The sequence below is a fragment of the Podarcis filfolensis genome (genome assembly GCF_964270895.1).
Source record: "Podarcis filfolensis genome assembly, chromosome: 12".
NCBI classification, from domain to species: domain Eukaryota; kingdom Metazoa; phylum Chordata; class Lepidosauria; order Squamata; family Lacertidae; genus Podarcis; species Podarcis filfolensis.
The window spans coordinates 34,679,377-34,693,453 of record NC_139614.1 but is presented as its reverse complement, the minus strand read 5'-3'; the positions used below and the strand labels follow the sequence as shown (position 1 = coordinate 34,693,453).

Genomic DNA, 14,077 nt, shown 5'->3' with positions numbered 1-14,077 from the left:
ACATATATGATTTTGGAATAGTTTTTTGTCCTTGTTTCTTTTCTTTAGGTATATAAATTTTGTATATAAACTTTGTATACATGCTGAAAATTATAATAAGCCTTGTGATGTAATATGATAATGTTTACCTATGTAACATAAGAACGTTAATAAATAAAACTCAAAAAAAGGTTTGTTAAATCATTACATCCCTGCCCTTTTCAGAAAAGTTGCCTATCTTCACAGTTCAATAATATGCACATTTATGTATGTTTTATTGACTAAATGATCAATTAAAACAGTGGTTTTAGCCATCCACATTTAGCCATATATTTAAGGCACAAAACTTCCACCAGGGAATCATGGAACTAGAGTTTGTTAACGGTGCTGGGAATCGCAGCTCCATGATGTAAACAACAGTTCTCAAGGTTCTTTGGGAGAAACAATGTACAGTCGTACCTTGGATCCCAAAAGACTTACGACTCGAATGTTTTGGCTCCCGAATGCAGCAAACCCGGAAATAAGTGTTCTGGTTTGCAAACGTTCTTTGGAAGCCGAACGTCTGACATGACTTCTGTGGCTTCCTCTTGAGTGCAGGAAGCTCCTGAAGCCAATTGGAAGCCGCGCCTTGGTTGTTGAACCTTTTTGGAAGCTGAACCGACTTCCGGAACGGATTCCGTTTGACAACCAAGGTGCAACTGTACTTTAAATATATGGTGTGTGAACGGCCTTAGATAGTGACATTTCATGATCCAGGCTTAAGAAACAACTACAGAACTTACATTTCAGTGGGCAAAAGCCATATTTCCTGTCTGTATCATAGTTTCTAGTAGTTGAACACCACAGCCAGCCATCGGACCTGCCAGCATTTGTACACTCTGCGTACCAGTTACCATCATACTGGAAAGGGAATACACATGGTGCTCCATTGGCATTGCCGTTCAGAGTGAACATGTCTGGAAAGAAAGAGGAAGAGAAAAGTGTAAAAGCAATAAAAGAACCAGTAATAAAGTAATCAAGTATACCATTACTCTGCTATACTTTAAGACAAAGTGTTAGCCAACTAGCCATGGCTTACAGCAGACACGGAACTTTAGAAGCTAGCAGGTGCATTATTCCATAAGCTTTTGTGGATTATCAAAATGATGCACCTGATGAAGAAGACTTTAACCTAAAAACCCCCACTAATGCCATAATAAATTTGTTCATCTTTAATACCTTACTTAGTCTTTGATACAAGCACTGTTCTCTTTGTTGTTTGGCTCAAATTGTATCGTGGTCTACTTTACAGCATTTTCACAGGGATAAAAAGACTAAAGCACTTTGGCAAATGTAAAAAGCTATTCCACAAAAATGGGATAGTGCCAGAAATGGTCTAGAACAAAGTGTGCAAAGCTCATATGTAGGAAGGCAGTCTACAGATGCCTATGCAACCCAACTAGCAAACAACCATACTGTTATAGGCCTGAATATCCTATCTGTGTTCAATATTCTTATTTCTTTTATTTTTAGAGGCTTTTTATTATTTCAAACATGCCTCCTTGCCCTAGTTCAAAACCAGAGACAGGCAGGCTAGAGGGAGACATTTCATTTCATTTCTTTGTTTGTTTGTTTGTTTGTTTGTTTGCTTGCTTGCTTGCTTGATTGATTGCTCGCTCTTTATTTATGCTTATATCCCTTCACTTTATTCCACATTCTGGAAAAAGGTATAGAAGTGAATAATCTGAGAGGGAAATAATCTTCTCCCCTAGGGCTGGACTTTTAGAAGACATCTGAAGGCAGCCCTGTTTAGGGAAGCTTTTAATGTTTGATGGATTACTGTATTTTAATATTTTGTTGGAAGCCACCCAAAGTGGCTGGGGAAGCCCAGCCAGATGGGCGGGGTATAAATAAATTATTATCATTATCATTATCATTATCATTATTGACGGGGATGTGTGGGAGGGAGCTAGGCTTCATAATCACATGAAGAGGGTGCGGCGAGGCAGGGAAGAGAGGATGACTGAATATGGCTTGGATGCTCTTCCTGTCTCTGTGTTGTCATGGTTACTGGCTGGGATGCCCTGGTTCATAAACCTGAGGTTGACACCGAGATGTCACAAAGTAGAGGAACTGTCTGAGCACTTCCCCTCAATGACACATCCAAGTGCAAACCTGGCATCACTTGCAAATATTAAATTGGGTAGAGGTTTCATAGAATTGTGGAGGGGAAGGGATCCCAAGGGTCATCTAGTCCAAAGCAGGGACCTCAGCTAAAGCATCCATGACAGACAGCTATCCATCTGTGCTTTTCTTTTCTTTTTAAAAAGGGAATTAATAACATTTTGAACATCTCCACAACTGGATATTTGCACGTTGGTTCTGCCTTACCCTAGATGTTATTTATTGTTCATAAATATGAACAATATGACATGGCAATTGAGTCATGCTCTAACTCAGGGGTACCCACACTTGTTGCTCGACCCCAACTCTCATCCTAGCTGGCCACTGGCCATCAACCAATTGGGTTGACTGTGGCAGATGGTAGTTGTAGTCTAGCGATACTTGGAGGTCACCATGTTGGCTACCCTTGCTGTGACCATTTGTTGCCTATTCTGACAGAAATGATCTTACAGCTTGGCATTTCATTATACTTAGGCATTCGATGTGTGGCTAAATTCACCTTGCCTATTGGGACAATTCAGATAATTATGCTATCCTAGTTGTTGAGCTTTTTTAAGGAAGCTACTTTTTGATTGACTTGATGTATAGCAGCCCTGTCCTAGGATGACAAACCTCTAAAGGGGCAAGTTACTTTATTTGTATGGGCTCTTAGTTCTGTGAATTATAATAATAATTTATTATTTATACCCCAGCCATCTGGCTGGGTTGTTGGCTTATATAACAACATGACTAAAGATTCAAGTAGCCAAGTATATTAACTCAGAAGGAAAACGAAACAACAACCAGGAAGATTTACCTTCATAGCCCCGGGAGCACAAATCATCTCTGGTTCCATAGACCCTCCACCGACTCCATTCGCCAGATCCCCGGTACAGCATAATTCTTTTTTCATTTCTGTTGCCATAGTTGAAATGCAGATCTGCTCCTTGGATGGCGAAAAGTGTGTCATTTTTGCATTCCCACCGCTGGAGATCGCTTGTTGAGTCACATGGGTACAGAGTAACTGGTGTCCAGTCAACCTTTGAAGATACTCCAAAACATAACTTCAAAGACACGCTCATCAGCTGGTGGCTGGAAATCCATCTAAATTTTTGTTCATCGCTTTCATGGTTGCAAATACTGGTAGTGACATAGCTTGCAGACTGTACATGAACACAAAGTTTGTGGTTTTCATTATATATTAAAAATTTGCTGGTATCTGTAACCAAAAACAAAAAATGTAAGTTCTATGGCAGAGAAGACCAACTAGTCATGTGTATCACAAGCAGAAATCTGGTTCAAGAAGCCCTTGAACCCGATTTGCACATTAGTATGGAGTGAATACAAAACACAGCTATTAGGGCTCAATGTGATCTCTCCAACAGATCTGTTGAAGCTCTATGAAAGTGTTTAAAGGAGAGAGAGAGCATTCTGGGAAATGATATATAATGAACTGGAAAAAAAGTTTAAAATAACTTTTACAAAAACCCAGAAGCTTTTCTATTAGGAATTCTAGGTGCCAAAATCTTAAGGGAACAGAAGAGATTATTTATGTATGCAACAGCAGCTGTGCAGATGCTGCTAGCCCAGAGATGGAAAGAAGACAAAGTCCCTACCAGAGAAGAATGACAGGTCAAGTTGCTGGACTATGCCAAAATGGCAAAAATGACCGGAGAAATCAGGGAGACCAAAATTTTAATAAGGAATGGGGTAAATTTATAATTTACCTTGGAGACCACTGTAAACAAATAAAATCATTAGCGGGACTGCAATAACACTTGTAATGTAATGAGAACTGTTGATACAATGGAGATATGAAAAGATCTGGATTACTATAAAGATGCAGCAGAAAATGTTTAATAACGGGACCCACAGAGGGGAGGAGGGAAGTCCAGAGATTCATGGGAATCTTGTATTTATGGAAGGTGTGGTATGATTGTAAATTTTAATATGTAAAATCAAATAAATAAATTTGTTATACACACACACACACACACATATATATATATATATACACACATACACACACACACACGCCAAATAGATGGCTCCACAATTGTTTTAAGATGCAGTGGCTAGCTCTTCTGCAAACTGGAAATGAATGTTTTTTTTGTTTCAGTGAAAAAGCTGACCTACACTTATCTAGAAGCTGGTTTCTTCCTCTTGTCCTCCTTGGCTTCCAACCCATTAGGAAGCAGCATAAAGTTGATGAGTACTGGAGACACAAACCCTTGCAGTTTATCAGTCAGTTTTCCTTACAGACAATACAAGGAAATGTACAATTATCACCAACGGTGATAAAGTCTTTTACTATATTGTTGTGCTAACAATTGCTCCACGTTTTTGTAAACTAGTATGTGCAATGCTTGCAAATTCTTCCTAAATACTTTTAGGGGAAGTCGAGCACAAAGTGGAAAAAAAGAAAAGGCTACTACTAATTGAAACATGTGCTGGGATAACTTTGCCTTACTAGTTCATACCCTCCAACATTTCTCCGATGGAAATAGGGACATCCTGTTCCATAATGATAATTTTACTATTTAAACCCCACACATCTTACTGGGTTGCCCCAGCCACTCTGGGCAGCTTCCAACATACATAAAAACATTTAAAAAATTAAACATTTTAAAAACTTCCCTATACAGCAGTGATGGCCAAACTTGACCCTCCAGCTGTTTTTGGACTACAACTCCCACCATCCCTAGCTAACAGGACCAGTGGTCTGGGTTGATGGGAATTATAGTCCCAAAACGGCTGGAGGGCCAAGTTTGGCCGTCACTGCTATACAGGATTGCCTTCAGACGGCTCAGGGGTCGGATAACGCCATACCTTCCAACATTTTTCTAATGAAAATAGGGACATCCTAAGGAAAAGTGGGACATTCAATCAAATCAGAAACTGGGGTGGCTTCACTAAATCAAGGATGTCCCTGGAAAATAGGGACACTTGGAGGGTCTGAGAGCTGTGAGTGGAGGGTGTCCTTTTCCCCTCATTTGGACCCCCTGGGAAACTCAACAAACCTGCTGTACCTGGAACTGGGTGTGGAGACTACAGCTGAATTGACAGCCTGAGGAAGTACCATCCATTTTGGGCCTGCCCATAAAAAGCAAGCCTAGGGTGAAAGGCTAGGATGATGCTTGCTCTTTCCAGGAACCCTACTCTTCGTAAGGCTTTTGTGGATGAGCTGAGAGTTTGTTTGGATCCTGGGTGAGAACCCGGAGGGTGTGCCAGAAGGAAAATGAACTGATACTGATTTTTATATATTAGTAACATGCTATTAATGTAACATTTTAATATGTATCTGTGTATTTTTGTAGTTGTTTTTTTTAAAAAAAGTTGTCTGTTGCTTCAGTTTTCTGTACACTGCTCATAGATATTTTTAATATATTAAGCTGTACAGAAATTAAATAATCACTCAATCAATGCAGAGATTCTCTTTTCGGGAATTCATGATCAACGCAAAAATTTAGTGTAAGGGTCAGAAGTATAGCCCACAGCTCCTGCTGCACATTAGTGTGCTGCATGCAACTAAATGTGTGAATAGGCCAGGGCATCTGATGTACTAAGCAGCTAATCACATGAAAAATGAACTATTCTTGCCTTGAAAGCTAACCCGCCCCCCGCCCCCGCAAAGAGACAGACTTGTACGTAAAACCAGTACATTGCCAGGTGCCCAAAATTACATCCTCAGTCCTAATTTATTTATTGCATTTTTATGTGTATTGATTTACAACAATTAGGTAAAACCATGAGCTAATTTTATTTTCAACTTTGCATCTGAATATTATGCAACATGGAGAAGCATTCAATATATTCTGCACTCACAGCAACAACAACTGACTATTTCAACCTTGCAATTGTTAATTCAGGTATGAAACTTGCACATCAAAACTGACAGCTGCAGTTAGTCTCAATAAACCTAATTTGGAAAGTCAAAACACCAAGCAGCAGGAAAAACCCAGTTGGGCTGTTTGCAGATGCCGAACCAGATTACAACTCTCTCGTAACACTCAGCATGCAGTTCCAGTCACTATACTAAATATATACAGTATTTGTATACTTGTTTTAATGATCCAAAATAGAAATCAGATTTGCAAGCCCCATTCTTGCCCCATTTTTGGCAAAGCCCCATTCTTGGCAAAGAACTGATTGGAACTTACCTACTAGCGAAAAAACGCAATGTTGTAAGGAAAGGAAAACAAGAAGCAAAGAAACAGGCATTTTACGCAAGTTTACTACTGTCTTCCCTTCTGCCAGAATGCGCCATACAAGGTTTCCCTTTTGTAGCAGATCTTGTTGAAGCCAGCAAGGAGGAAAGCCGTGTTCATTTCTGAGAACTTATAGTTGAAGGAGTGCATTCTGGTTGCCTAATGATAAGGAAATGCCCTGCCACACAGGGCATTGTGAAATAACAGGAATTCACCGTTCAGACTTTGCTTCCCTAAGCTAATTTCACCACTGAAGGAAAAAGGAAGGAAGAGCTTCCACAGAATGGCAGGTGATAAAGTGATGAATGCTCAGCATTTATTTTTTTTCTGGGAATGCCTCAGTTGTGTGTGGGAAACAGATTGGCTCATCAAATGTCTCCAAGAATTTTTTTCTTGTGTGTGTGTGTCTTATGATAGCTTTTCTACTTGTTGTGATTGTTTTGCCTGTACTTGTTGATTTTTATTTCTTATTTCTATCTTGCGTTTCAACATGTGAAGCCAAACTTCAACATGTAAAATCAATGTAATTTAAAACATATTTAAATAGAAATGCCTCAAAATGGACTTTATTATGTTGACTCATTCCTAGATGCAGCCCTTCATGTAGCATTATAAAACAGCTTAAAGCAATATTGAACATCCCACAGTGGTTCCTGTCTTCAAGGGGGAAGATTGGAATAATTAGTCTTAAAAAAGAAATAACAGCAACTCAGCAAAACACCAGAGCTATCAAGAACAGCAAATGAATACAAATCAAGACAAGTGCCGCCCCATATCATCAGGCAGAGAGAGGTAGTTGCCTCAGGTGGCAAAGACTATGGGGCAGAAACTAGGCAGAGCTATGTGTGCCACACAGCCTGTCCTTTGCCCCCAAAGCTAGTCTGTGCTCCTTTTTTTTTTAAATAATCTTTATTACTTTTCAAACTTACAAGAGAGAAAAAAAGAAAAAAGGCAGGAGAAAAAGACGAAATAGAGCAGACAAGAAAAAAACAAAAGAAAAAAGCAATACAATAAACAATACAAAGCACAACCTTAACACTAAACTAAACAAAGCAAAACAACAACAATTTAAAAGCATATAGCATGCCATTTCATTACTCTATCTTTCATTCCCTTATTTCATCGACCTCCTCTCATCTCCCTTTTTGTATTCCACTTCTGTTACTTGTTTCAGCAATTCCTTTCCATCTTTCTCTATTTTTATCATTATGAATATCTTAACATATTTTTAACCTTATTTTCCATTAATACTAAAGTACTTATTTATACTTAACTCCTTATAACATTTCTGCTAAAGCCATAAAGTTTCATTCCAACAATTTTCAAACACTCATTAATTTTACAATATTTCTATATACAAACTTTAAACTTTCCCAATCTTCTACCACCATCTCTTCTCCCTGGTCTCGGATTCTGCCAGTCATTTCTGTCCATTCCATATAGTTCATCAACCTGGAGATCTTCTGTCCGAGGCTCTTAAATCTTTTCCAAGTCCCTTCTCCAATTCTTCTTCATATTCTTTGATGCTGAAAATGCTGAAGAGCAAGTCTCGGGGGGGGGGGGCGACCCAACCATGCCCCCATTCCCTCTCGACAGGCCAGCCAACTCTCCACAGCTAGAACCAAGGTCCATACAATATCTCAAATCATGTTTCAAGGCTCCTCCAGATCCAAAGGCCCCCACAACTCCAATCACCGCCCGACCCAGATTCAGGACCCTAAGGTCAGTAAATCCCTGCATGAAAGAGTCTATCCAACCTTCCTTCTCCAGTCCAAGCAGGGCTCCAATCTTCAAATTCTGACTTTTTCTATATTCATTCATAAAAGGCCTCCACTTATAGTCCTCGATTTGCCTCTGTAAGGCTGGAGCTTCCACTTGTATTACTTTAGGTTCAACAACAACAACTTTCTCCTTCGCCTTCTCCCCTGTTTGTCCTGTCAAAGTAGGTTCCTGTGTCAAATCCTGAACAATTTCTGTATTGATGGTCACTTTTTGTCCCAAATTTATCACTTTTTGTTCCAAGTTCTCAAGTTTGGTATTCATAACATCCGTCTTCTTGTGAAGCTGTTCCAACGAATAGCTTATCTTACATAGAACAGTCACTAAGGCTCCTTCTGTCAACATTCTTAAAATCCAAGGTCAATCTCTGATTCTCACAGCTCTTATCTTGCAGCTGGAAAAAACCCAGCTCCACTCTTGTAACAGTTTCAAAAGCTCCCTCTAGAGGGAAACAGTCTCCACTTGTATCAATCCTTTCAAACACAATTTAAACTATAAAGTTAGTTTCAATTTTCAGTTACTTTTCCTCCTTTTTAAACGCAGAAGAGGACAATGGAAACAATATATTTCTCTTATTTAGCCATCTGTCAACATGCTTTCTGTTCACAGTCAATGAACTCTCCCAAAACGTCAATTCTGCTGGCAGCCCGTTTCCAGGTTCAGAGCAGTGGTAATTTAATTTTTCACTCTCTCCTGCAGGCTCGCTAGGTCCAAAATTTCCCTCCTCTTCTCCTGCTTCCAAGGGGGGTTTAATAGTTTTAACCGATGGAGATTTAATCCTTTACAAAAGACTTTCCAAGGCTTTAACTTGCAACGTCTTTGCTTCAATCTATTTACAAAAGAGGAAGGCGGACTACCTGTTTAAAACCTTCCCGTTTTGATGCCAAATTAATGAATTTAAAGATCCAATTTTCCGTTCTACTCACGGGTAGTTGTTTAAAGTCAAATTGTCCACAGGAAAAAGTCAGCGCTCTCCGGCAACAGCGATGCGGCTTCATTCCGTGAAAGAAGCAGTCAATTCGAAGCACCGCGCCGCTCACCCAACTTCGCTCCGGATCCCCAAATCAGGGTTTCCCCGCGAGTAGAGGAGGCACAAAAGGTGCCAGCCGAATCCCAGGTTCACAAGCTTCTCCCGTCTGTGATTTCAGTGGGTCTCCACCTTCACCGTGCCGGTCAGACCCTGATTTCCACGGAGCAAATTCCTCCCGATCGGAGGAACTCCGCCATTGCCTGGAGGCGCCAACCCGGAAGTCCGCTAGTCTGTGCTTCTCAGGTGCATTTTACTTCCTGGATTTATAACAGAAACCTGTTGCAGTCAGCAAGCATCCAGAGTATGTCTATGCTCTATTTTCAAAGTGCAGGTTTAAACCTTTAAAGTACTTATGTAACCTTGGCCCCGCTCATCTTAAGAGAGTAAACTTCTGGTCCAAGGGCCACTCACTCCAGGATTTCAGCTGGCCCTCTGTGTCTCCACCCATCAGCTCTTCAATGGAAAGCAGATGAGAGGGAAGTTGGCTTTGATGTTGCACAAAGAATGCCATTTCAGCTCTTTCCTCTGCAAGAAGATTTGCTCCAAGTGGAGGGAGAAACGCCTTAAGAGATTCATTGCTGTGCCGGGCTGGGGGTAACCTGAGCAACGCGAGGAGTTAGTCTGACAGGGCCAAGGCAGGACACGAGGCAGGAAACCAGGCAAGGTTAGGCACAGGGTCTCAGGCAAGTTGTGGCAAACAGCAATGTTGCTCCTGCTACCTGGGATGGTGTCCAACAGCCTTTTATCTTTGTCAGGGTAACGGCTGGTCCTGATCCCCCGGTGACTCACCTCCCTGTCTCGCCCAAAGGTGAGCACTCCTCCTGCGAGTACTCAGGTCTCTCCTTCTCTCAGACCTCAGTCTCTGCAGCTCAGGAGATGTTGGCAGGCTACTAGACCCAGAGGCCACCTCAGCCTCTCCTGACCCAACTGGTAGTGGAGCAGCTGTGAGTGATTGCCCAGCTGGAGGCAACGAGGTAATCCCCGCAACTGGAGCCAGGGCAGGCTCAGGCCCCTGACTCGGCCCAGCTGGTGCTTGTTGCAGGGGAACCTGTGCAGACTGGGGCTCTTCAGAATCAGGCCCCAGACTAGGTTCAGCTGCCGCCTGAGGCAAAGGATCTGGTGCGGACTGAGACTCCTCTGGTTCCAAGCCCGAGCCCGAGTTGCAGGCCATCACAATTGCAAACATGCAAGAAGGCATCCAGGCATTTTGCAGTTGCATGTGTTTTGGGTGCATCTGGATTTTGAAGTTTACAGCTTTGAATAGTTGCAAGGCAGAGCTATTACAAGATCAAAAATTATTTGCACTGTTCTGTTCACCCCTGCCTTAAGACAATGTCTCCTCCTGTATGAAAACCCTCCTCCCTGCCACACACAACAGTCACCTGAGCAGATCTCATTTTTGAATTCCAAAATGCATCTCCTTCTACAGAGATGCCACCCACTTTAATTTCAGATAGTTTTTGGGGAGTATGTGTGTGTTTATGATTTCTGCTCTAGTAGGCCTTTGAGAAGTGGCACCTTGTTGATAAATGGCCCGGTGCACCATATCCTGGGGGTTTGGAAAGAGTTCTTGCTGTGTGGGGAAGCCTTACAACAGGCGTCTCCTAACAACCGGAGCCAGAACTTCAATAGCTGTACGGATGTACCTTGGAAGTAGAATGGAATCCATTCCAGAAGTCCTTTGACTTCCAAAATGTTCGGGAACCAAGGCGCGGCTTCCAGTTTGGCAACTGAAGGAAGGCTAATTTAAACTCTGGCTTAAGGCAACGTCCATACACCTTAGCTGAGTACACAGATTTATTAAATTCATTTGCTTCTCCTTTTAAAATAAAAGCTTTTAAATAAGAAACTGTATCACCTGTAACATTACTAATAAATGTAATTATGTCTGGGTTGGTATTTTGGGAATCTAGCAATCCCTGAGTCTCAGGAAGTTTTCAAAGCAGATTTATTGGGTTCACAGGAATCAGAGTTATGGAGAAGTGAATGTTTTCACATGCCTCCAATCAACCTACAAAAGCCAACATGAACCTTTCCAGCCATACCACATGTCTGTACTCTGGAAGGAAGCCTACACACCCGAAAGGTCAGGCAACTGTACAAAACAGGTGCCGTTTCCAGCAACAAATTTGTCCGTTTTGAAAACAATGTGTTCCAGTCGGTTGTTGATGCAGTTGTTGATATTGACATGTAGGCTCTTTTAATTTTCATTCAAAACATGATACTCATTGCTACATAGGAGAAAGCCTCTTTAAATTCATTCCCAACTATCATTGTCCTTGAGATCTTGACTGGTGTGACTGTGTACACATTCTGGCTCTGTATCCATTCTCTTAGATCTTTAAACAAGTGTGTTTTCTGTTGGTGATTTGTGGAACATTTAGAAGACCACGTATGATGGGAGGCCTCTTCAGGGCTAAAACTGTGTAGGCCAGGGGTCAGCAAACTTTTTCAGCAGGTTGGTCCACTGTCCCTCAGACCTTGTGGGGGAGCTGGACTATATTTTGGGGGGAAATGATGCAAGAGCACCACAAACCCCAGTGGCTGCTTACCTGTGTCTTATGAGCGGCAGGGGCTGGCGATGACAAAAGAGCTCTGGAGAGGGGCTGCTTAAAATGGCGGCCGCTTAAGTGCTGCTGCTGCTGGCACCAACAAAGCCTAGCCCCCTTCCTCCTCTAGGCAGGGTGGGGAGAAGCCAGAATGAGGGAGGGAGGATGCGGCGGTGCCGTAGCTGTGTGAGGGAGAGAGAAAGAACGCGCACTGGTGATCCATGCAGCGATTCCCGGACTGTCCACAGGCCAGATCCAGAAGACAATTGGGCCTGATCTGGCCCGCGCACCTTAGTTTGCTGACCCATGGTGTGTAGATGGACAGGGTGTTCACACAAGCCCATCCCCAGTGTTCCATGTGCACAGGCTTTCCTCTCTGTGTGCTTCCTAAATCTGTTCTAGGGGTTCCTCTGATCCTCCAGAGCAGATTTGAAGAGGATGCAGGCAGAGGGAGGCAGGGAAGTTCCATTGCGCAAGCAGAAATCATGAAGCAGAATGAAGCAAGTTGCTTCCACTCACTTCCTTCCTCCATGGGTGGAATTTGGTACAGTCATACCTCAAGGTGAATGTGCTTCGGGTTGAGCGCATTCGAGTTGCGCTCCGTGGCAACCCGGAAGTAACGGAGCACGTTACTTCCAGGTTTCGCCGCTAAATCCACCTCTGTCCACTACACACCCCTTCCACTCCTGCCTCCCACCCCACCCTGCCCATCAACCCCCGCTCTTGTTGCTGCATTTCCCTTTCTCAGGGAAGAGAGGTAGCTAATGGAAAGGGCACTCAAAACCACCAGCCTCCTCCTCTGCTGCATGCCTGCTGCCCTGTTTCCTGTTACTGCAGCAGCCCATCAAGTGGTGAAGGAGCTGCAGCATCTTGTTCACATTATAACACGTATTCTTCCATGTGCTGGGGCGGTTGGGAAAGACATGGGAATATGCTTTATCTTCTTATCATTTCTATTCCCTCCCCTCCTTATCTCTGACATAAATCAATTAAAATTGGTGGAGAGGTCAGGCGCGCGTGCGCGCGCGCGCACACACACACTGTCCTTTTTTTGGAAATGGGAGTCTTTGCTATGACTGCACAATTTAAATGGCAAGTTCACAAGATAAGCACTTTGAAGTATAGCTTGCTTATAACATGTTTCTATGTTTGCAAGAATGCATGTGCCTAAGGCTCGGATCTAGAGGACAACATACATGTTTACGTCATGTGAATACATAAAGAGGACACTGCTGCATACAATCAGCTACAAAAACAGCTTTATGTTTATACTGAAAATGTCTGCACCCAATGAAGGCAATGATGAATACAAAACACTTTGTATTTATCCCTTATTTCAAAGGAAAATGTCACCAATCCACTTCAAATTCTTTAATTGCAATGGTTCAATATCCTGCATTTTTTTTTATGGAGCATGTGGAGTGTTTATTCCTTTATTGCAAATTGATCCTTACACTGCCAGCCTCTCTGAGTTTAATGGAGCTTATTCCCATGTAACTGGGTAAAAAAATTGCAGCCTTACACAACGACCCTAAGCATTTTTGCTCAGAAATTAAGTCCCACTGAGTTCAGTAGGACTTATTTTTATTATTACTATGTTTACTTAGATTCCACCTTTTTCCCTGACAGGGATTCAACGTGGCTTGCAGCTAAAATAGAAATAGCTGGGTGGGGGGAGCAATCATTAAAAACGATCTATCTATCTATCTCAACATACAAAGCATTGCAATAAAAATATCACAGCACCAGCCCTTTCTTTAATAAGTCAATTCTTAAAAGCCTGTTAGAAATGAAAAGTCACTGCGGTTTACAATACCCCGAAAGCAAGAAATCCTGCTATTAAAGATTTTTTTTGTCCTTCAAGGGGGAAGTTCTGTGAAGATATTTCATAATAGCTGGTTCTCAATTTTTTAAAGAAATGGTGCAATAGCTCCATCTTTGAAAGAGAGAGACTGACTAATATTGTGTTGCATTTACATCTTTAAAAGATTTAATTAAAAAAATGTGCATTCATATTCACAGACTTGAATCTGAACATCAGGAATTGCAATTAGATCAGCTTTTGCCCAGATTTAGAGCTGAACTAATTCAGTAGACAATACTGGGCTGTTTTTCTATGTGCTTAACTTGAACCCTTAGAAATCACTGAAACTTAGTGAATAGCATGACCTATGGATAGCTGAGTTAGAGTGTGGTGCTGGTAATGCCAAGGTTGCAGGTTTAATCCCTGCATGGGACAGCTACATATTCCTGCATCGCAGAGGGTAGGACTAGATGATCCTTAGAGTCCCTTCCAAATCTACAATTCTATGGTTCTGAGATTGATTTCAGTGGAACCCAAGTTCACTAACTTGATCTGGTTCTAGCTCATAGTATTTTTACATTGGGTG

General features: G+C 41.9%; 1 protein-coding gene across 1 annotated transcript in view; it reads right to left on the bottom strand.

Moving 5' to 3' along the window:
• Nucleotides 1–6,540, bottom strand: part of LOC310745932 (macrophage mannose receptor 1-like) — a 48,577-nt gene extending 42,037 nt beyond the window's left edge. Inside the window, exons 1-3 of the mRNA XM_083579241.1 lie at nt 6,282–6,540; nt 2,939–3,340; nt 762–935 (exon numbers count right to left, since the gene is read on the bottom strand). Coding sequence (XP_083435367.1) covers nt 762–935; nt 2,939–3,340; nt 6,282–6,342 — 637 coding nt within the window. The 5' untranslated portion in view covers nt 6,343–6,540. The remainder of the gene's footprint in view (nt 1–761; nt 936–2,938; nt 3,341–6,281) is intronic.
• Between the last annotated feature and the right edge of the window lie 7,537 nt (nt 6,541–14,077).